We start from the raw sequence: 23,447 nt of genomic DNA on the forward strand, positions 1-23,447 counted from the left end.
ACCCACTTTGGCTAACCTCAGTGGACGTATTTTTGGCCCGACAAGAGTAAAACATTAGAGTCATGAAGGATGTCTAGGTGTGCTTGTCCTAGATTAGGAGGAGTAGTGAGTTAGTCATCTGCGTTCCCCGTGGGGCTCCTAAACCCCCTCTGTCTCAGCGCACCTCATCAAACATCACCCTCCTCAGCAGCAATTCAACCCCAGCACATTCAAAACACATCTCATGAGGACATGCAAAGACAAAGAGACAGATGGCTGAAGACAAGCTACATCTTACAGCTCCATCCTGCAGGGCAAGTCTAAACCCTGGTGCCTCAGCACCGATGTAGCGTGGCATTGTTCTTCCCTTCTCTTAAACGGAGGAAGCTCATACAGGTCTGTGTGACCTGTGCCTTAAAGCAGACTCCTCTCTCTCCTCGGATGCCTGCCCCAGACAACCGGATGGCCTCTGAAGAGTTGATTAATTTGGTGGGTTGGGTTAAGGTGAGCTGGTGGGCAATCTAGGACAGCATTCTTCATCTTCACCCACTTCTGCAGCAGGTGCCTGCCCCAGTTCTCAGATCACAGCCTGCGTTACAATTAATGTTGCCATCCCCATCAACGAGGCCGCTCATTTACCAAATCTGCCCGTGCCAAAGCTTGGTGTGGCAGAGGACGTGCGTCTTTATCATAGGCATCACACTTTGGAAGAGGTGGATTTGTTCCCGTTTGCACCAGGAATCATTTGAAGCTGTTGTGATGCTGCATAAGAGGGAATTAAAAACAGCTATTCTCATATTGATATCATTTTTCAATCACTGCTATTGGTGCAATAACAAAGGTTCAACGTGCATTCCTGCATTAATGAAAGACCTTTAGTTCATTCAATTGTACTGTACATCAGGACGCGCACCTGTGCAGCAATATGTGGGCCTGGGTTTCCCTCTGCTGGGGCTTCTTTGTAAAGGCTCGGTGTGATTTAACAGGGGTTTTCCACAAGATGGCGCCACACTGTCTCACCACAAGGATTTCCCCTACTCCAGTCTGTCCAACCTTTAACAAACACAACTGAGCACAGTTTCACGTCACACGCATCAAATAACGAAGCAGCTGTGATGTGATGTGCTGTGGTCCTGTTTTACATCTGGACGTTAACAAGTCCCAGTCCTCACAGTAAATCCACAACCTGCATCTTACCAGTTTATTAGGAACACTTCCACAGTGTCACCTGACAGCTTCAGATTTACAGTGGTAAGTTCACTGACACTAAGTGAGCACCTCACCTCTATTGAGTTTAATGAGTATGTGAAGTTCTGCCCTTCTTGCTGTAAATGATACTGGACCCGTCAAGTATGCAACTAAATGATCTCATCATGGGCACTGATAAGAGTTTGATAAGACAAAGATTTACAACGTGGCTGATTCATTCATCATCCTCATTATTATTATTATTATTATTATTATTATTATTATTAGTGACTTAGACTATTATTTTTAACGTATGTCATGGTATAATATTTCACATGATGATCAAACCACATATGATCAAATCCAGCTTTTGCCAATATCCTGCTATTTCTGTTGGAATCCAGATATTCAGTCATGTGACAATGGAAAACGCCGCAATTATGTAAGAGCGCGTCGGGCTGCGTGCGCCGGCGCTTCATCGTACGATGCCACCGGTTCGACCTCTGTCAAGTTCGCCATAACAAACACAGACCTTCACCTTCAGGACTTTTCAAAATAAAACCAGTGACTGTAAAGATGCCTTGCGCAGGGTTTTGGAGCGGGAGCTTCCTTGCTTCGCGGCTTATCTGCGCTCTTTGGCACACTTGACGCATCGCACGTCTTGCGTCGCCGGTAGAGGAGGCGTTGGTGCATCGCGCTGATGCTGCTGCTCCCACAGAAATCGGCTGTCCTGCACTGAAAGGGGGCGGGGGGGCACATAGCTGATACAGCTTCTCGTTTAGGGGGGAGTCACTGTGTAGCTATAGGTTTGACTTGTAGAGATTCACACACCAGCCTCGAAATGATCAAGAACGGACATCATCACTACCAAATGAATCCAGCAGCCGGCAAAGACGCAGGGACGAGTCCAGGCGCTGCAGCCTGCAGCCCCGAGAAGAGGAGGCGAAGGATCCGGCTGTGGTGCGATGGCTGGTGAGAATCTTACTGGATGACTCATTATGTGATGGAGATGCTACAACTTCACTGTCTGGATCGTTTCTGTCGAGCGCGTTTGAATGAATGTTTATTAGCCCGACACCCACCGCCGGCGCAGGCCTGCTGCAGGATACAGGGCGCACACAGGGCTGCTACTCGATTCTCCAGGGAGATCAGCATGCACAGAACTTTCAGCTGAATAGTCTGTTGTATATATATTTCATCATCAGAGGGATAATTACCCAGAACATAAACCATTCATTACTTCATCCATGCATTACATTGTTTCTGGTTGATCCCAGCATGTCAGGTTTGGTTTTCAACAGACCAGTTATGACATAATAGTGAGAGGACAGATGCATATTGATATTTGTTGCTGCAGTTGATCAAAAATGCCCTGTAGAGTCTTTAGTAACTTTAATCTAAGCTTAATGCAAAACTTGATTCAGTCACAGGCAGCAAAAGTCGACCAGCTCTATTCGGTGTGTTTAAAGCTCATGTAGGAGTGTCACAAAATGAACAGTTGTGTTTAATGAATGAGAAAAAAACATTCATTAAACATCAAATTACATGAATTTGTGAAGTACTGACATAATGAATGTATGTAATTTTTAACTCGGTTTTACAATCCGGTACAGGAGACTCCACCTTGCAGCACAGTCCGGGTGTTACACTGCCATAAAGATGATCAGCGGGTGATAATGTCAGTACTTAAATGTGCGGTGAGATCCACGAGGCAGAAACAAATGAGTCTTCTTTACAGATGTACAAATTCCCACATGGTTTCTTTTTCTGCCAGTTGACCAAGCATAATTATCCTTCACCATGATAAACGCACGCATCCATCTCGTTGACTTCTTCCTTTTGTCTATTTAAAAAATCACAGCATGGACAAACAGATCTCAAACTGACCTTACTTGTCATGCCTGCACTATACTACACCGCTCCTGTGATGCTAATCAGAGATACATGCATGATTCAGTTTCAGAGTACAGGTATAGGATCAGTGGGGCACCAGCGCATGCTGAACAAGCCTGGTTTCTTTTCTAAATGTCCATTTTACGTAAAACAGTGCTGAAATCGAGATGCCATACAAAGGAATATGTTATCCTAATTATAACATACAATAAAACTATATTTAGCCTCGCTGATTTTTTACATTTTGCTTTTATTCGTTGTTTCTGGAGCCGAGTCTTGTGACGGCACCCTAAAACAATGGCTAGAAATTCAATATTGTTTGTGGCATTGGTTGCATTAAAACATGGCATTTGAAAAACGCAAAAACAACCAGCCTTTCCAGCAACAATGTCCACTGACCTCGCTCTGAACAGTTATCTGAACAGGAAGTATTTTGTGCCTGAAGAATGAAATACTAAAACCTGTTGACAGCGAGGCCTTTGGCTTATCAAAAGTAAACTGGACCCTGCTGGAGATGAAATTCTTTTCACCCCTTTTGTATTGAGTTGGCTGTTTGATTACACGCAGTCAATAGCTCAGATATATTTGGGTGAAACATTTTCATTACTGATTCATTGTTTAGGACATTTTCCAAGCAGAAATGACAGATTCAGTTTCCTCTGATTCCTAAAAGTTAAGATTTGATGCTTGCACACAGGATATTTAAATATATAACCATGATGATAACAGGCACAGATAAATTGATGGATTGATTAAGGTGTCAGGCTGCTTCCTCTGGGAGAAACGTCCAGGCCACATAAAGCAGTGGCAGAATAAATGTTTTCAATTTCTCTGGATGAAACCCGGGATTATGGCGGCATTCTCTTGGTTGAATTCCTGACATTTAGGTGTGGCTGCCTGTCCACGGTTTGATGGCATGTTGCAGAATATTTGGGATGCCTGAATATTAGCCGGTGGGGTGAGCTTGCAAAGAGAGCCAATGTCAACAGCGCTCATGTCATTAACCTCTCTAACCCCTCCAGCCCACACCTGCTGCGGCCACTGCAGCTCATGCGGCCGTGCCCGTCACTGGGCACATTGTCTGCCGAAGCCCTGCTGAACATCACCACGCTCTCGCTGACATCGAGCACAGTCAGCAGGAAAATTCCAAGGAAAGAGCGCGGCCGTTTCATCTGTTGAGACATCTTTGACCCTGCCCCTTTCCTTTCTTGCACAAAGTGGTTTTCTGTTATTTGTTACTCTGAAGAGAGGTGACGGGGTTAAAGATCAGTTGTCACAGGAGCATCATCAAGGAAGCGATTAAAGTCCACTTCCACTGTGTATCTGCTGAGGTGGTGTGTACATATCGTACACGCGCATAAACATGTTACTTAAAGTCTCAGTGACACAATTTTATGTCGTATATTCCTTCAATGATTATCCGAGGAATTCCATAAAATACATCAGCTGTGTAGATAACTCCAATCCAACAGGTGGTTCCATGAACCTGATTCAAACCCTGTGAAAATGTTGTGTCCAGCTGTTACTGTCGGTGTTGTAGACTTTTACTCTTAGACTCTTACACATGACCCGTTTTATACTTTCACTGTGAACACAGATGTCTGTCAGGGTTCGTCTTGAGCAGCCGAGCCGCTGGTTGGGTATCAACAGGGCCGCACTAATTAATATTTCATCATCCCACAGTGATACGGCCGTGATCCATCCCTGTTAAAAAATACAACAGGAATATGGTCACGTGTTACACATCTAGCTAGTGTAACACCCCCAAAAGCAGCCTCCTGGTCTTATGTAACTCTGTCTGTCTGGGTCTCAGAGCTTTCCTCTCTCTTCACTGACCTCCAAATGCTCCCTGTTACTACATTCTTCTAGCCCTGTGCACTATGACCTCAGACGCTGCAAACGTGGATCCCATTTCAACAGATTGACAGCACAAGAGAAAAAAAACCCCTCGGTTTTCTGATGGGCTTCCTGTACAGTGAAAACACGCTATCGGATTCCCATAAACAAGAGTTCTAGTAAAAGTTGTGCAGTTCGGGATTTTTTTTTTCCAGGTTGTTTCCACTCAGGTGGTGTATAGTGACACCGCAAGAGGATGCAGTCGCTGTGTTTCATTAGCAACATGGGGTTCTGTTGCCCTGCTCGTCTGTTTTCATATTGATCTGTGAGAATCCTGTTTGTAATCTTACTCCTGAGAGCACTGATATGTTAAATAGAGGACAGAGAGCAAAGAGTACACTCAGTATTTTTTTTTTTCATTCTAACATTTACCAACCATTATGTTGATATTTTGGTGGCTCCTCGAGGTCATAGTTGACACAGAGTGGCTGATAATCATAGTAACTCAATAGATACAGTACATGCAGTTCCACTATGATATGGTTCCTAATAACCAGTATAATCTGAAATGACCAGCCTGATGGTGGTATCATTACCATGCAGGGGACTGTGGTTTGAATCCCGGCTGCGGCTACCTCCAGTAAGGGTACTTAGGCATTACTTCCTTACCCTTACCGTGGCTTTGTAGCTTGTACCTCACTCATTTACCTTACTTAAGTCGCTTTGAATAAAAGTGTCTGCCAAATGACTAAATGTAAATGTAATTCCCATCTGTTCTCTATTACTATGCTAGATTACCATGTTACAATCTGAGTCTCCAATCTGTGCTAATGTGATTAACTGCAGATTGTATCATAGTCCGGCTGGAGGGAGGCAAAAACACACTACAGCATTTACTGTTTTGAGTTAAGATTTTGATTATATATTTAGTAGATTCTTATTTTTTATTATAATCTGTAAGATTATTATTATTGATACTTTATATATCCCCTTAGGGAAGTTTTTGTTAGTTTGATAATCTAAGGAGATCAGATGCATATTAAACGATCGTAGTGGTACACTGTAGCTGTGTACTGTACCGTTTTACCCATGAGCTAAAGGTTAGCTGATCTCCTGCATTCCCTTACATTTTTTGCTGTTTCTAACTTTAAGAACAATGGGAGCTTACATATAACTTATATTGATCAGGCTTTTTTATTCTATTTCCTCCTTCCAGCTATGACATGGTGCATTATGGCCACTCCAATCAGCTACGACAGGCCAAGGCCATGGGAGATTACCTCATCGTTGGAGTGCACACAGACAGTAAGCATCCACGACTAGCGGACAACACTAGTACAGTAATTGTGCCTTCTGTGCCCACTGGGACATACTGACATTGTGATAAACCAGAATGACTTCACAGTGACGGCTGATAAAGATAAGAGTAAACTCAAAAGTGAAAATAAAATGTCTCAATGACGAAGGTGATGCTGAATTTAGTCAGCACAACACTGCTTATCAGAACGTCACACAAATGGGGATTTTAATGAGTGTAATGTTTTGGTTTTTAAGGTGAGATTGCAAAGCACAAGGGTCCGCCTGTCTTCACTCAGGAAGAAAGATACAAAATGGTGCGGGCCATAAAATGGGTGGACGAGGTCGTGGAAGGAGCACCCTACGTCACCACCCTCGAGACCCTTGACAAATACAACTGTGACTTCTGTGTGCACGGAGGTATCACTGTTTATTTATGCTCTTAAACACCACAGATGGGTTTCAAGAATAATAATACTAGCTAATACTAGGTCACTGAAGTGACAAACCAAATTGATATCTGGACACGGCTCAACACTAAGTGCTGTATGTCGTGTGATGTTGTTTCAGATGATATCACTCTAACAGTGGATGGGAAGGATACATATGAAGCAGTGAAGAAGTCGGGGCGGTACAGGTGAGCTTTGCTTTTGAAATAGTTGAAAAACCGACGTTGTGTGTGTGTTTCTTAAGAGTCACCTAGTGCATTATGTTGTTACAGGGAGTGTAAGAGAACACAGGGAGTTTCCACCACGGATCTGGTGGGCAGGATGCTGCTGATGACCAAAGCGCATCACAGCAACATTGTGAGTAACAAACCTGATTCTCTTTCTATTGCTTCACTTCAGAGTAGAAGGTCACTTTAATCCTGTCTTCTCTTTAGGATAGTTCAGACTATCAGCAGCACACAGACAACTTCGGAAAGGTAAGTACCAAATATATTTCTATCTATTGCATTTGATTCTTGGTCAAATCTTCAGCTTATTACCAAACTCTTAACAGCCAATTGCTTTAAGCCACATTCTTGGCTCTTTAGTCTCCTCTCTCTGTAATGTAGGCCAGAGGTCGGTCATTATTAAAGCCTTTACTGTGGACCTACTGGCCAGTTTTGTTCCTGAATGGTTAAAGAAACTCACAGTCAACATGCTGTGATTTTAAATAGTGTGAAAGCAGCACACAGTCTCTTAACCTTTAAGTTTTGAAGACAGAAAGCTGCGACTTTGGCAAAGGTTGAATGGATGTGCTTGGGATTTGTGGGACAGCTTTGAGCCACTGACTGAAGCTGACTTCTCTACTCACACCACTGGGTGGCGATAACACAGCGCTCTTTTGTTATTTTCTCATTACACTCTATTCTGAAGTGTATCTGTATTTCTTTTTTCTTTTCTTCGTATTTTATGGCCACACCGACACCTTATACTCATTGTGCCTGTTTCTTGATTATGGGGGTCACAGGGTCAAAAGGGTCACAGTCCTTGGACGGGGGTGTCTCAGTTCCTGCAAACCTCTCAGAAGATCATCCAGTTTGCTTCAGGCCAGGAGCCTCAACCTGGAGAAACTGTCATCTACGTGGCAGGAGCCTTTGACCTCTTCCGTATCCTTTTAAAGACTAAACTGTACAATGAACGTGCAATTTAATAATTTAATAAAAGTCTGGTTAACTAACTGTCAGAATAGTGTGAATAATTGATAATTCTATGTACTACTATTGAATAAGTAGCTGTCACCCTTGACTGGTCTCCCGGCAGACATTGGCCATGTGGACTTCCTGGAAGCAGTGCATAAGCTCGCAGAAAAGCCATACATCATAGTGGGGCTGCACTTTGATCAGGTGAGTTTCCTTTTGCTCTGTATTGTGTGTGTGTGTGTGTGTGTGTGTGTGTGTGTGTGTGTGTGTGTGAGTCTACTAGTTTACTGTCCCAGTGGCATTTACTAAACGTCTCTACTTTCTTCATATTTTGCAGGAGGTGAATCGTTACAAAGGGAAGAACTACCCCATCATGAATGTCCACGAGAGAACGCTCAGTGTCCTGGCTTGTCGAGTATGTTCTTCTTCATGCCCATTTATCATTCACCAACACACTGCATCATTATTACAACATCAGTTACTATATGGTCACTGCATAGAAGACATTGAGGTGTGCATTCTTTTCCACAGTATGTGTCAGAAGTGGTGATTGGTGCACCCTTTGCAGTCACAAAAGACTTGCTGGACCATTTTAAGGTAGTATGCTAACCATATTAGTATCACCTCTAGGTGAGAAGGTTTCCCAGCAATCAAAACTTAACATGAAACTAAACAACAATGTATCTGCAGGTGGATCTTGTTTGCCATGGAAAGACAGAAATATACCCTGACAAAGACGGTTCTGACCCTTATGCTGTAAGACTACAAACACCATCACACTACGCAGCCCTTTTAAAAGAAAAACACCTTTGTGAAATAATCTGCACTGATGATCAATCACATTTCTTAATCAGTTTTTTGTTTTTTCATATAAAGGAGCCCAGGAGGAAAGGGATCTTGCGTACTGTTGACAGCGGGAACAGCCTCACCACTGATGCCATCGTACAGAGGATAATCAAAAACAGGTATTTTCACTGGGCAACAGTCTATTTATAGCATAACACTAGACCCAGCGCTCACTTTGTACCATTTTAATATCATTTGTTTGATACAGGCTGCTATTTGAAGCAAGGAACCAGAAGAAAGAGGCCAAAGAAATTGCTGTCATCCAGGCCATGAAGAGACAAGAGGAGGAAAAGACTAAAGAAAGAGCCCAGGCTGTGCTGTAGGACAGCCCCAAAAGGGCGCTATCGACTAAGTGTCACCATAACACTGACAAGTTCAATTAATCGTATCTCATGTGCAGTAAAATGAACCTTTGTGTGAGTATTCTGACGCCCTGAACACACAATCCTGGATAACAACAGCAGCATAGTCTGCTGTGGGATCATCAGGTATACAATGTGTGAGTGTGTGTGTGTGTGTGTGTGTGTGTCAGGGGTCCTCTGTGTATGAATATAATATACATATGCAACTACATGTTCATGTCAGTCAACAAGTCTCACATATACAGATCTGTAACTGAAAAATCCAAACAGCTGGAATAAGACAGATGTCACCACTGTCTGTTTTATGTCTTCTAATATTTGAATTCCTTTAGTATTTTTATGTTTTCATTGAAAGATAGAGAGAGAGAGACAGATTTTTATAGTATATCATGGAGTATTTGTGGGGCGAGTATAGGGGCCTGAGATTATCAGGCATTTAACTATAGCACAGAAATGATTTGATGTGTCATTACTTTAGGACTGTTGCTGCCCAACAATGGGATTAGTCTCATGACTAATCTATCTTTGTATATACTGTATGTACTTTAGTTTAATTTATTAAATTTTCACTTGAAAACAATATAACAGCAGAAAAAATATAGACTTCTACATGGGATCTTTCCATACCTATGTACAAAAAGGAAGAAGAACAAGAGAACAAAACTCAACATACACATACGTACATATGTACATAGACACACATATGAATCATATGTTATGCACCAAGTGTGATCGTAATGTTGTCATAAGATCTCCAAAGATGACAGGTTTGTAGAAATATGCACTTTTGTGTTCCAGAAGATGGAGATGAAAACAATTTGCTTGTCTACTGCTATAAAGATTAAAAATTTACCCAGAGGACAAACAAGAAGACAATGGGATAAGAGCATATGCTAATTTTCCCTCCGCGTAAACACACATATCTGAAATATTTTTATGTATATGAATATTGGGCTTTCAAAAATTGGAGCACAAGTTTACTTTTCTCTCTACTTAGAACCGAGTCGATGTGAACAATTTGATCATTTACGTACGAGATCCTGCTCCAGACTACACTGACCACTCACACTCATCAGAACTGTTCTGTTTTTATTGGTAGAGCAGAGTTTCACTGTCGAGGCCTGCATGCCTGGCCTTTTGAGTACAGTCTTCTTTTGATTTATTTAAACCAACACCCCTTAGGTTTCTTGTAATATAGTGAACACCTCAGAGTTGTAAAAGGTTTCTTTTAACCTTTAGTTTTCATAGTATAACTAGAGAACTATGACACATGTTCAGTGTTGTTGACTTGATCATGAAGTTGACCTCTTACTGTCATTTTTGAGTCCTGAACAATTTAACCACTGTCTATATATCAAATGGGATTAAATACTATATTTTTTGTAGATGTATATTTTACTCACTTTCTCTCCATTAACTACTGTATATATTATATATATATATATATATTGTTAAAAAAAGCATAATGAAATGTCTGTGTCAAGTTGGAATGTATTAAGTGTAGGCTATAATCTGTGTTATTGACAACTTCCAGTTGACAAATACTGTAGAAGCTGATGAGACTGCAGTGTATTATTGCTGATGACAATAACAAATTTAATCTAAAATGGTTTGGTTGTCTTATTTCTACTAAAACAGAAAATGCCTGTGTGTGACCGAACTATGATGTTTAATTTATGTCCTCATTCATTCATTAGGGTGCACATTTGTCACATAGTGAAAGATAACGTAATGTTTTAGACACAGTGATGACCATTGAGCAGAAAATATTAATTTAACTTTGCAGCCTATGACTCACACAGAGATCATTAAATGTCAGCCCATTAAGATTTGATTATTCCAGAAGGAGATTGGTAGATAACCAGCAATGCTCTGTAGGCCTTCCAAAAAACATACTGGGATAATGAGGAGTAAAGTTAAGACTGTGTATTTTGATCAAATGTGAACATGTTAAAACTGAATGAAATTGATGTGGAGGTGTGTTTAGTAATTTCATCACACCTCACACTAAGTAAACTGTACGTATATTTTAAAGGAAACCTTTTTTTTAAAACTCGAATTTACAGACTTACTTGAAGGCAGCTGACCTTTTAAAGGGACCAACGCACACGTGCCTCCAATTAACCCAAACGAGCTCTTCCCAACAGTGACGCAACTTTGGAGTTTACTAACGACAACAACAAATTATGTTTTGTTGTCTTAATATACTGCCAGCTCCACTGCAGGTACAATCCTGTTTTTGTTTGTTTGTTTATTACCTAGTAGCATGATTTAGCTTTTGGGTACACTACAATATGAGTGGAAACATTTAGTTTTGCAGCACATTAAACTACATTGTGTCATCATGTTTTAATGTGGTTTATGTAAGAGAAAATCACAGATAATGAGCAAAATGTTGAGCCACGAGTATGATGATGTCTGAATGTACTTACAATACACCCAAGAAACCCAAATTAATAAAAAAGTGGCCAAAATTATAACATTTGTATAATGTTGGTGACTTTTTTGCACTTTTCTTCAACCACATGGTATATCCTATGAAATATTATGTATCACATACTGTAGGAACAAAAACTAGCCACATAAAGAAGGTTGTAGAGACTGAAGGTGTCCTGATTCCATGTAAAAACTGATCTCCCACACTGTAGATGTGCATGGGCATGTGTCTTCACCAGGATATCACTGAGGAGGGCAAAAAGGCAAAACTCCAGAGCTCTAAGATAGAAGGAGAACTATGTGAACAAGCCAAGACTGAGATGAATGTGGCGAAAATGCTCATGCTCGGTGAGTTTTAATGGCATTTAGTGAACTGTGTGGGGGGAAAAAAGACATTTTAAAATGAGAGCCTTTCTCTGCTTTGTGTCTCAGGAGCTGCAGAAAGTGGGAAGAGTACCCTGATCAAACAGATAAAGATCATTCACAGTCATGGCTTTTCCAAACAGGAGCTCATTAGCTTCAAGGTACAGCTACGAGGCGAACGGAGCACTGCCAGTGATATATTTGTTTAAATTTCTTTCCACCCTTAAACACTGAAATGAACAGCTTTTGCGTCACCAACAGAAAATTAGTCGACAGCTTTAAGGTTCACTGTCATTCTCCTCTACAGCCTGCTGTACTTGACAACCTCCTGACCTCTATGAAGTTTGTCCTTCAAGGAATGGGGATGCTCAGGATAAACCTTGCAAACAAGACCAACAAGGTAAAGAACAAATAAATGATATCGGTATTAATTGTGGAAAGTAAAGTTTAAATAAAGTTAAATTGTTATCATGGTAGTCCACTTCTTATTGCAGCCCCTCATTATAACACTAGATGTCAGTATCTATCTGTATCCAACACTTATCATTAGAGACTGACAAACCTCTGATCCATTTACTCATTCAGGCAGCACAGCATGCAGTGCATGATTGTAGTTTGTGGGGAGAAATCACATATATTTATATATTTCAATAGAGTTAAAGTGTATCCTCTGGTGTGTTCTGTTGTGACCACATAGATTCATGCACGTTCCATCCTCTCCTGCAACCAGTGTTTGAATGACGACCATGAGCTGCTTCCTTTTGTGGCTCATGCTTTCTGTGCTCTTTGGGCAGACCAAGGGGTGCGGGCGGCAGCAGACAGAGGCTACGAGTTCGAGCTGAATGACTCTGCACTTTAGTGAGTAAAAATGACCTTAAGTGAGCTACACTGCACCACACCACCCAATTATGACTGACAGTGGAAATGTCAAGGGAAATTGCCCAGTAAGATGTGTCGTCATGTGTTGTCAATATAGAGCAACGGTAAAGCAAGTGCTGAGAATAACTCCCTTCAGGAAATGATTCCTGTGACATTTGAGGCATGGGAGCCTTAATTGGGACCAAATTAAAAAGCAGTGTTCACAGATAACCAGGAAGATGGGGATGAGGGTGGAGCAGATCAAAGAAACATCATTACTCAATTTTCTTTGAGTGAGAAGTCAAACGGCACCACACAGTAGACCAATTAACTTTACTCATGGTCATTCATTATCATTATGACATCTAAAAAGATTTTTCACTTTAAGTTTTCATATAAAAGTCCTTCATATCAAAATTTCAATGCATTTATCCACAATATATCTCAATAAGGTTCATGTTTACAAAAAAAGAGTGTGTGTGCAGAACAGTATTTTCCATTTGCTGTCCTTCGACCACGCCATTGTGCCCTTTTTTAAATGGTTCAAATCCAGCCTGTGAAGTATCATGAAATCCTAACTCCCCCCTCTGCATCGTTTGAGTGAGTGTTTCATTATGAGCTCAAGAGCTGCTTATTAACTAAAGAGGAGAATTCATTTCACTAAATGGCATTATTGTTTTGTGCTTCTAGTTCAATGCCAACTATGAAGTGTGATTTGTATTTAAACACATCCTACACCACTGCGAGTGACGTTCTGGTGAACATTTGATGTTGGAAACAGACCAGGCTCTGGAAATGTTTCTCATGTAGCAACAGAGAATTCAAAGACTGATCTGGATGACTGACATGTCCTGTATTTGTGCACGCACATATGTTTATATAAGAGGAATATGGAAGATGATGTGTGGCCCAAAGTTGTGAATGCATTCTGGGAAATGTAGACAAGTAAATCAGGCAGCAGCTAAGCTTTGTGCTGTACTCCTCTTTCTAAATGGTGATTGTGACAAAGCTGACGTGTATTCCTAAGTAGACTGATGATTTACTTGATTGAATCCATCTCTTAGACAACAAAGAGCAGCTCTGACAAGTTTAAAACCTACCCCAGCTGGTGAGACTGAGCAAACTGAAGATGTGACATCTTCATTATCAGAACTCCGTATGGTTTTGAGCTGGAGCTGCAGGATCAAATGAAACTCGGCTTGCTCTCTGACAGTCTTCACACTCGGCTAGACTCCACATTGATTTCTTTATCCAGAAATAAAGGGTTAGATGTGTCGTGACACATGATTTCCCAGCACCTAAAGGCACCTAATCATAAAAAAAAAAAAAAAGACTTCTTGGATATTGACTTGGGCACGAATTGAACTGTCACTGTTGCCACAAAGCAATTTACAGGTAAAGTTAACCATTTGATGGCATGTGTGTATTTTAAAAACAAAAAGATAAGGATGAAAACAAGATCACAATATCTGTGATGGAGATTAATTTCAATGAACCAGATCCTAAAGCCTGCAACCACTCTATAACCTGTATCACGGTCTTGGCTTGATATTTGTATTGGTAATGAACAATTCATTCTAAAGATGTGTCCCAATATGTTTACTCCCCAGTTTCTTTGAAAACATGAGTCGAATCATCGCTCCCAACTACATTCCCACTGAAATGGATGTTCTGAGAGTGAGGGTGAGGACCTGTGGAATCATTGAGACGCAGTTTCAAGTTAATCAGAAGATCTTTCGGTAGGTCTTATTAAACTGGCTGCGCAAAGTCTGCAGTGGTTGCAACATGATCTAATGCCATGTACAGATAACTATAAGTCTGTCAGCGGCAACAAAATGTGTTCTACTGAGTTAATGAAGGTAAAGGCTTTAATGATCCACATAGGAACTCGCTAATGGTTAAATGAGGGTAATGGGCATCGTATTTTACATTTATTGTTGAATAGATATGGTTCAAATTAAAACAATATTTCACCTCTTACTTTCAAGGGAGAGTGGAACTCTGCAGCTTATACCTTTGCATGAACAGATGTGATGATGTAAAATACTTTACAGTTCCAATGGAGAAATCTTGAAAGCAATATTGAAGAGAATTTCCCTTTATCAGGCCATATGGTGTCTAACAAATTTAAGGGTGTTCTGTATGTGGGCTACTAATTAGCAGAGTTGTTGCTAAATTGTTTTGCTTTGTTTTTAAAGTTTTTCAAATTAGTTGAATAGTAGATTACTGTTTCGATAAGGGTCGACCATATTGCGTCTGTAACACATTTCTACCAATGCTACAAAACACAAACGGGAATTATGTTTAATAACCAGAATTAAAAGCGTCTCAGCAAAAGGTCTGAACATTAAGTTAAAGATTAGCTTTTTAAAAACTTGCAGAAATGTAACTTTCATTATGGTAAGGAGGGTTAGGGTTAACCTAGCCCTAATTGAGGATAGACTGCACAAATTGTGCAAAAAAGGAAGCCACTGTAAAATTATTCTCCATTGTATTTACTGTTTTGTGGCTCTGGGGACTCTGCCTCACCAACATCTTGACTGAGACATAAATATTGATGAATTCAGGAATATTCCAGAAGAAAATGTAGAGGAAGCATTGAAACTCCACCTCCCTTATCTTGTTCCTCTTTTTTTTAAATTTATTTTATTTTTTATTGTATAAGCAACCATTCATGGTGCTCTCTGCATGGGTCGTTATAAGAAACTGAATCCATATGGACCAGGACCTCATGAATAAATGTTTAATAATCAGATGGTTTTACGTATTAAATTTAGTCAGAGTAGCTGCACAACTTACTTTAACACTTTATTTTAAATAAATGTTTTGTTAAATTCTGCTTTATTTAAAAAGCCATAAATGATGGTTATTTATTATTATTATTATTATTATTATTATTATTATTATTATTATTATTATTATTATTATTATTATTATTATTATTATTATTATTATTATTATTATTATTTTTAATCAACTACTGCTAATGTGAAGGACAATACACTAATGGGTAAAGCTTTGTTACTATAGCAGGTACTTGTCTGCAGAACACCATTTGTTCCTGTAGAATTGTTTCAGATTGAGTCCGTCTCATGTTTCACAATGGCTAAATTCAGCAGAATAACTCCCTCTGGTTTTACAGGTCTGATCAGATCTGTTCATGCACTAAATCTGGAAAACCATAAAAATCTTCTTGCGTTTGCGAGTGATTGGTTTTTATTGCCGGCAAGTACCACAGTTGGTGCTTATCGTCCCCACGCTTTTTAAAACTGTCTCCTGACCTGAGAACAATGTTTCATTGCCTCCTGCATGACTTTTGCAATCATGCACCTGGAGACAGTCTGGCCAAATGGGAACTCATTACCTGTGTCACCAAGACCCACTGCTTCACTTAGTGCCAGATTGTGTTTTGTAATAGATTGCCCCAGTATTTGAAACACTTGTTTTTTTTTTTTTTTTCATGTCAAAGAGAGAGACAAAGACTTTCCCACAGACCACTGACCTCAAAGTTACAGTAACCTGAAAAGCTTGAGCTCTGTAGTGGGAGAACTGTAGATTTGTATTGAGTGTGTGATTAGACCAGGCCCGGTGAAGTTCATGTTTTTGTTTTCTTACACCTCTTGTCTGCTGGATTTTGTTTTGCATGTTGACAGGTTGTATGATGTCGGTGGTCAGCGAAGTGAGAGGAGGAAGTGGTTGAGCTGCTTTGACTGCATTCAGGCGGTGCTGTTTGTTGTGGCTCTCAGCAGTTATGATGTGACACTAACAGAGGACCCCTCAGAGGTATGTTTTAAAAAAAAGATCAATTGTGATGCTGAATATTTTCTTACCTGATATAGTAGGCACTGAGTTTTGCTAAACTGTGTATAAACTTCACCCATGATTTCCCTGATTAGAATCGGCTGCAGGAAAGTCTTGAACTCTTTACATCCATCTGCACCAACACAGTGTTTGAAAGTACTACACTGGTAAGTTTATTGCACATATGTCAGGTGGCTTTTTCAAAATGACTTTAGAGTAGTGTTAATTGTTTTATTGCATGTTCATTTGAAATGCAGTGCAGCCCATTGCTTTTCTATTAGAAGCATGATGACATGGTATTAAGGTGCAACAAAGTGGCAGAACTTAATTGACTGGAAAAATCTTAACACGACACCTATCATGAACCACGCTCTGAGCCTCAATACTGTAGATCTGATAGCCAGACAAGGCCAGTGGAAAGTTATGTGGCACTCAACCATCATGATAAAAACCACAATATGTCAGTAACTACAACAGGGGAAAGGTCAACATCATTTTCCTTCCTGCTTCTCTGTAGCTTAAAGCAGTACTAGGTGACAGCCTGCACCAAAATGTGTTGCTAGTATTTTGTTTATTTTCATGTTTGGCCTTTTGATGTTAGTGTGTTCGTGATTCTTACGGCGTCCTTCTACTGCAGATTCTACTCATGAACAAAACGGACCTCTTCCGGGAGAAGATCCTACACTCTGGAAGACATTTGAGATTTTATATTTCTAGTTACAAAGGTATGTTTGAAAGAATTTGTGAATTGACTTCTCCTGTTAAAATGTATTTGTATTAGCCTATATAAATACAATTTGTCACTTTTTGGCTGTCAAAATTATCATGAATACTTGTGGATTTAGTTTTAAAAACTGCATTTCCTCAAGCAGTTTACGATGATCACAGTAATCACATCCTACAGTTTGGTCTTTTGGCAGTGTATTGTTTTGTTAGACTGTTTTTTTTATTCCCTGTATGTCTTGATTTTGTCATTTTTCTTTCCTCCCCATCCAGGAGCAGATGCTGATGTGGACGCCGCAGCCCATCACATCACCTCCATGTTCTCGGCATGCAACAGCAATCCTGACAAGCCTGTGTACCACCACTTCACCACAGCCATAGACAGCACCAACGTACAGGTGGTGTTTCACATGGTCATAGATCAGATCATCAAGCAGAACCTGGCAGTCGTTCCGCTGCTGTAGATGTATCCTGAAGCTGGTGTACATCCGTGCCTGTTTGTGTTTTTATATCACGGCTGATTATCTGTTTTTTACCATAGAAGAAGTTAAGTGGATAAAATATTTAATTTCCCATTTTATTTTTAAACATTTTAAATAAAATATTTATTGATAAACATGTCTGGTCCTTATAATGCTGTTTAGTGATTAGATTAATAATACGATTTCCTGCTATCAAAGTCAGACTGTTGGTGTTTTCCTGGTTCATCTCTCATTTCTTTGACACATTTATTGACTCAAAACAACCAACACTGTGATTAAAATGTCTGTGTACAAGCATTCATCCCTGCTCGAAAGAAAAGGAAGCAACAGTTTATATATAAAGATGACAAGATGCTTTGTCTGTTCAGTAACTTCATCAATATGATTCTTTTTTTTTAATGAAAAATTTGATCCAATATGTACATTGATATATCACCTGTACAGATTAACGTTTTAACCTTTTTAACAAAATCAAATAATGGGTGAAAAGTAGCATATCTTCCATCTAGTGCAACATCTGAGTTAAACTTGGATCATGTACAGACTTTAAAATGTGGAGCCTGCAAGAAGTAGGCTCCATCAATTCAGCCCAGGTGTGGGTGTTACCGCTCAGTGTCTCTCACATTCTGAGGTGTCCACAGAGATGAAGACGTCTGCTTGACACCTGAAGGAGCCCTTGATTTCCTGGAGGAGTTCACAACTCTGCAGGTTTGGTTTAATGTCTTTGATACAAACGGGCTGTTTGGAGAGAAACAGAAACATGATGCTGGTTAGAAGATCTGACATAAAAACAGTCCTGATAAAACGGCACAAAACTAAAACAATACTGCTCTTAATCCCGGTTTCTTTACAATTCAATGTAATGAATCACTACATTTTAATACACTGTAAAATATTGTATATAAATAATTAACTTTTTCATAGTGCAAAAAAAAATCTAGTTTAAAATCTCAAATGCTGCATTGTTACTGTCAATAAAGACAGTAACAAAGACATTTGCTGATTATTTGTAATTTTACTGAAACATTAATGAGTCGCAGCATCAGCATCACTGTGCGCAAAACTAAGTCTCCGTGCGTAAAGTCTGGCACTAACCCATACAACCCATAACGCCTTCGTTAAATTAATGAGCACTGACCATCGTCTTCAAGATGGAATTATGCGATATTAAATCAGACAACACGCTGCTGGTCGCAGACTCTCCGCTGTCTGACGGGTCCAGCTCGGCTCTTCTGACGTACGGGGACCTCCGGATACCGGACAGCAAGCCGGACGCTCTGCCCACCGAGTAGTAGCTTGGACCGGCCACCTGCTTGTACCATGCGTCCGTCGGGCTGCAGGCGAGCAGCGCAGAGATCAGCACGATGGGGAACATGACTTTTATGGGCATCTCCATATCCGACAGCGAGGCTTTGTCCTACGGAACCTCTTCCTCAGCAGCTGATCCTCCTCCTCGTCACTGCTCACTGTCTGTTCCCGCTGCTTTAGACTCGTCTTATAAGGACCTCGTGATCACGCTCTCAACTAAAACTGCCCTGGGTTGGTGGATTCACACACACCTCAGACAAATCCTCCCCAAGGTCAGTACTTATGAAGACCTCTTGGAACATTTAGTTTGAAATGTCAAATAAATGTAGTGAAGATGGAGGTGTTGATTGTTATCAGCCCCATGTGACACCTGACCAATCAGCTTTCAACTGGTCCAGAGCAATTAACATAAAAAAGTTAACACCCATGCTCAAAAACTGCTCAAATATAGATAAGCTGGAACAATCAGCCATTAAATAATGGGATGAGATCCCTCAGAAGACATAGTATGAACCTCCTCAAGAGGTTGTTGTCACTTGGGCTGGTTATTATTTTTTGGCCTTGTCATTTTTGTTTTTTCTCATTGAAAATCAACACATCAGTAAAATATCAATATTAAACTAACTGGATTGATTTTATCTTTGTTCTTTTGGAGGTTATTACACTATTACCTCTCAGATTGTGGTCATTTCCATAGAAACATTACAGGGTTTTGCTTGATTTCATGTGCTAATAATTTGGCAAACTAAGTCAAAGTCAAGAGTAAGTTACACCAAACTGCACATTTAGTAAATAGTAGGTCTAAATTGATCTAATTTGTGGAATTATAATAGGGCAGAAATGGTTAACGGTTCAACAGTAGTAGTATTAGTAGTCGTGTGCCAGTCAGTGTAGGTGAAAATGGAAAAGAACTGCTGTCCGGTACCATTTGATTGTCTACCATTCACAACCTAGACAAGCTGAGAAAAAAATAATCAGTCAGTAAAACATGGTTATAGTCAGAAATAAGAAATAAAAACTAAACCAAAAAGAAAAAAGAAATGCTTAAATGCTCAAATATTTCTCTAGCATCTATAGTAACACCAGGTCAGTGCATTGTGACATGTTAAAGAAGTGACGACCCAGATATGACTCTGCTTTGACCACAGCACAGCCACATCATACTGTGGGCTTTCTCGATACAGGGGCTGTTTTTCAGATAGAAAGAGTCGAAGTAGGGCATTGAGTCTGTGGTCTTCGTGACCTGATTTCATTGGCTGAGAATTTGAGTGTCGGGTCGAGCCACAACATTACTTTTTCTTTACAGGAACTATGTATACATCATATAGATTATGATCACATACTGTAGGAGACTTTGCCTTGTTTTCTGAGTGACAGTGCAGCTTTCAGAGCGTCTTACAAGCGCATTTAAGCATTTGATTATCATTGATTCCGTTTGTAAGGAGGGAAACAGCAATTATCAGCATGAGAGTTGAACGCAGACACCTGACATTGACACTGATACTGCTGTTTGTGATTTGTGGTAAGTACAACATCTCATGGAAACTGTTATTAAGATCGTACATTTGACCAGATTTTAAAGGGAATTTGTCTCCATCAGATGTTTTCTGTAATACCTGGAAAGTGGAATTTCAAGATCAACATATTTGTGCGGTGAAGGGCTCGTCTGTGGTCATTCACTGTTCGTTTTACCGTCCTGACAACCTGCGAGTGAAGCGAGTGGTGTGGGGTCATGTAAAGTCTCGTCATGTCAGTGGTCGAGTCATTTTTGACAGCAACGTGAGGAGAGCAACAACTAGATACCAGTATACAGGAGACAAATACCACAGCTGTTCTTTGAAAATCCATAAAGTGCTGCAAAACGATGCAGGAAAATACATCATCACATTTAATAGCTTCAAAATGGACACATGGCGTGGTAATGCTGGCCCAACTTTAAAGGTTGTTGGTGAGTTTTTAATGTACTTGTGTATGTATGGGCTATGACTATTGTGTATAACCATGTGTAAGAATTTCGCTGCACGTCTCTCTTCCAGATCTGAAAGTTTTGGTCACAAAAACAAATGGTAATGAAACAATGAAGGAAGGCGACTTCGTGAATCTCACCTGCTTGAACAGATGTGATGCTCGTGACCCTGCATCTGCATTCACCTGGTTTAAGAACGGAGAGCCCATAAACGAGGGACCGGCACTTTATTTAAGCAACATTTCCCCTGCAAACTCTGGAAACTACACTTGTTCTCTGAAGACGCAGGCAGGAACGAGTTCAGGAGTCATGCATATTGATGTCGAATGTGAGCACTGGGCAGAGAATCATTACTATAAAACATGAGATAACTGACTTCAATCATAATAGCTGACTCTTTTGTTATTCACTATATTATATTCATAAGCTGGCTTTAATGTCTTCAGGCGTTTTTTATTTAACGTTATCTTTAGCAATTGATTTATTTTTTTCACCAGCTTCTCAATCGTCTCTTATTCTAAATTACAACATTTAATTTCAGGTTTATTCATTAATAAAACCCCTAACAACAAAAATCATCTCAATGCATTTACCATAGGAAGGCTATGGCTGAATTTAATAATACATAGCAAGGAGTCGGTATAATAACATTGTGTACAAGCCCTTAATTTTCCCTTTTTACATTTTCAAATGCATGAATAAATAAAGTCAAAATTAACCTGTGAATGACAACTATAACTCTTGCTTTCTTACAGACGGCCCTAAGAACACAACAGTGTCTGTCAGTTCATCAGGGGCAGACACCGACAGCAACATCACCCTGGTCTGCAGCAGCCACTCAAACCCCCCAGTGGCGAATTATACTTGGTTTAAAATAGATGCTGATATCGTCGAGGTTGGCCACCAGCCTATTTTCATCCCTGGTGACAGAGGCCAGTATTTATGCAGTGTCACCAACAAGCATGGAAGTCAAAACTCCTCCACTGTGAATTTAAAAACTGAATGTAAGTGCTCTCATACAGTTCCTGTAGTCCTGCCTGTTTGTGGGGCAATTAAATTATTACTGTTCCAGACGTAAACTGCTTGAATAATGATTTGCACTTCACCAAAATATTTTTTTTCTTCCAACCACCCCCTAAAAGTTTTTCTACCACTTCTACCACTTAAATAATTTAGCGGCATTAAAAAAAGTGTAAATGGTGGTTTTAAACTGAACATAAGGGGCTCAGACATTACTATGATATATATATATATATATATATATATATATATATATATATATATATATATATATATATATATATATATATACAAACTAAGCTAACATACTGTCTTTTTCTAAACACAGCATATTGGACAGTATTTACCAGAGATATTCTTATCACTGCTACTGTCGTTGCTGTTGCTTTGCTGTTGAGTGTGACAACTGTAACTGCTGTCCGAAGGTAAGTTGTATTTATTTCATCTCCAGTTTCAACGAAAGGGTAGATGTTGCACTTTAGGGTTGAGTGGAAGCATTCAGATGAACTGGCTGGGCACCTGTATCCAACTTGACCTCAGATGCTTAAGTTAAATTCATGTTCTTTCATCCGCCCGCAGACTCAGCAAAAGAAGCATGTGGGCCCCAAAGACTGACTGCGAGAACATCACACAGGTAGAACTGATTGTTACTGTTCTGTTTTATTTTTGGACATCTAGTGCACTCTGGTATATGTTACAGTACAATAAGGATGTTTGGTAGACAGAGAGGTTGTCTGTAGCTGAGTTTAGCCAGGTAACGTCAAATTGACATCCCAACTCTGTAAAGGCATGAAAAAAAAAAGGAGGAAAAAAAAGCAGGTTATTCTTATAAGATGAATGTAAAGGTAAAAAATAGTAGTAAACAGAATTCACTGCGCTGTACTAATTAAATTGAAGTGTCTCGTGTTGATTGTATCAGAATTCAGATTATGTCAACTGGTTCACCTGTGATAACCAGTTGCATGAAGGAATAAAGTGTGGGGGAGGAACAACAGACCTCATCTATTCAACTCTTGACCTCAAACACACAAAAAACAACATGTGAGATGTTTTCCAGTGTTTTTCATTTTAATACTAAATTCAGCTTGTTTTATTGAAAACATGTGTACTGATTATATTATTACCTGCAGGGGGCAGCAGATGGACAGTGATGAAGATGTCATTTACAGCATAGTGTGCTAGTAACATTCAACAAGCACTCTCACAGTTCATCATTCCTCATGTGAGGAGGACAGTTTAAATAGGAAGATTTCCTTAATTTTTAAGTAGCACTCTTTCATATATTGTCTTGTACTGGTTGATTGTAATATGTGAAATAAGTTATTTGGAATGATTGGACAACATACTTAATAAACTAAGACTTTTTTGTGAACGGGAATAAATTCATTTGGACTTTTCATATATGAACACAGACTCAAAAGTTCCCAAATGTCCTAACTTGCCTCTTAATTTCCTGTTAGTGA

The 23,447-nt window shown here is 39.8% G+C and overlaps 4 protein-coding genes across 6 annotated transcripts; 3 read left to right on the forward strand and 1 right to left on the reverse strand.

Moving 5' to 3' along the window:
- The first annotated feature begins 2,008 nt into the window (after positions 1–2,008).
- On the forward strand, positions 2,009–9,112 carry LOC113160716 (ethanolamine-phosphate cytidylyltransferase-like). Its single transcript, XM_026358113.1, has 13 exons — positions 2,009–2,139; positions 6,113–6,201; positions 6,451–6,612; positions 6,763–6,829; positions 6,914–6,998; positions 7,076–7,117; positions 7,648–7,786; positions 7,941–8,023; positions 8,157–8,234; positions 8,351–8,416; positions 8,510–8,575; positions 8,696–8,784; positions 8,874–9,112. The coding sequence occupies exons 1-13, from the start codon at positions 2,009–2,011 to the stop codon at positions 8,986–8,988; spliced, it is 1,212 nt and encodes a 403-aa protein (XP_026213898.1). The 3' UTR covers positions 8,989–9,112.
- Positions 9,113–11,136: 2,024 nt separating this feature from the next.
- On the forward strand, positions 11,137–17,798 carry LOC113159865 (guanine nucleotide-binding protein G(o) subunit alpha-like). Of its 3 annotated transcripts, none has more exons than XM_026356828.1 (10): positions 11,137–11,252; positions 11,676–11,811; positions 11,896–11,987; positions 12,134–12,226; positions 12,524–12,684; positions 14,295–14,423; positions 16,338–16,467; positions 16,581–16,652; positions 17,123–17,210; positions 17,482–17,798. In XM_026356828.1, exons 1-10 carry the CDS (start codon positions 11,214–11,216, stop codon positions 17,670–17,672), a joined length of 1,131 nt encoding a protein of 376 aa, XP_026212613.1. In that variant the 5' UTR covers positions 11,137–11,213; the 3' UTR covers positions 17,673–17,798. The 3 variants fall into 3 exon arrangements, with proteins under 3 accessions (XP_026212613.1, XP_026212630.1, XP_026212621.1); XM_026356845.1 differs by having other exon boundaries at positions 12,557–12,684; XM_026356836.1 differs by having other exon boundaries at positions 11,164–11,252; positions 11,703–11,811.
- A 331-nt stretch (positions 17,799–18,129) lies between these two features.
- Positions 18,130–19,129, reverse strand: LOC113161598 (neuropeptide B-like). The gene is made up of 2 exons (XM_026359287.1): positions 18,829–19,129; positions 18,130–18,428 (listed from the first exon to the last, which is right to left on the reverse strand). Exons 1-2 carry the CDS (start codon positions 19,084–19,086, stop codon positions 18,300–18,302), a joined length of 387 nt encoding a protein of 128 aa, XP_026215072.1. The 5' UTR covers positions 19,087–19,129; the 3' UTR covers positions 18,130–18,299.
- Positions 19,130–20,841: 1,712 nt separating this feature from the next.
- Positions 20,842–23,268, forward strand: LOC113161986 (B-cell receptor CD22-like). The gene is made up of 7 exons (XM_026359893.1): positions 20,842–20,946; positions 21,035–21,292; positions 21,720–21,968; positions 22,313–22,409; positions 22,564–22,618; positions 22,904–23,025; positions 23,115–23,268. Exons 1-7 carry the CDS (start codon positions 20,901–20,903, stop codon positions 23,164–23,166), a joined length of 879 nt encoding a protein of 292 aa, XP_026215678.1. The 5' UTR covers positions 20,842–20,900; the 3' UTR covers positions 23,167–23,268.
- Positions 23,269–23,447: the final 179 nt, after the last annotated feature.

Source organism: Anabas testudineus, chromosome 8 (assembly GCF_900324465.2).
Source record: "Anabas testudineus chromosome 8, fAnaTes1.2, whole genome shotgun sequence".
Lineage (NCBI taxonomy): Eukaryota > Metazoa > Chordata > Actinopteri > Anabantiformes > Anabantidae > Anabas > Anabas testudineus.

Coding starts and splice junctions, on each gene's coding strand:
- LOC113160716 (XM_026358113.1), top strand. CDS start 2,009: ATGATCAAGAACGGACATCATCACTACCAAATGAATCCAGCAGCCGGC. Junction 6,830..6,913: donor AAGAAGTCGGGGCGGTACAG/GTGAGCTTTGCT, acceptor ATGTTGTTACAG/GGAGTGTAAGAGAACACAGG. Junction 8,024..8,156: donor TGGGGCTGCACTTTGATCAG/GTGAGTTTCCTT, acceptor CATATTTTGCAG/GAGGTGAATCGTTACAAAGG.
- LOC113159865 (XM_026356828.1), top strand. CDS start 11,214: ATGTTTTGTTGTCTTAATATACTGCCAGCTCCACTGCAG. Junction 12,685..14,294: donor CTGAATGACTCTGCACTTTA/GTGAGTAAAAAT, acceptor TTTACTCCCCAG/TTTCTTTGAAAACATGAGTC. Junction 17,211..17,481: donor TTATATTTCTAGTTACAAAG/GTATGTTTGAAA, acceptor CTCCCCATCCAG/GAGCAGATGCTGATGTGGAC.
- LOC113161598 (XM_026359287.1), bottom strand. CDS start 19,086: ATGGAGATGCCCATAAAAGTCATGTTCCCCATCGTGCTGATCTCTGCG. Junction 18,429..18,828: donor ATTCCATCTTGAAGACGATG/GTCAGTGCTCAT, acceptor CTCTCCAAACAG/CCCGTTTGTATCAAAGACAT.
- LOC113161986 (XM_026359893.1), top strand. CDS start 20,901: ATGGACACATGGCGTGGTAATGCTGGCCCAACTTTAAAGGTTGTTG. Junction 21,293..21,719: donor CATGCATATTGATGTCGAAT/GTGAGCACTGGG, acceptor GCTTTCTTACAG/ACGGCCCTAAGAACACAACA. Junction 22,410..22,563: donor ACTGTAACTGCTGTCCGAAG/GTAAGTTGTATT, acceptor ATCCGCCCGCAG/ACTCAGCAAAAGAAGCATGT.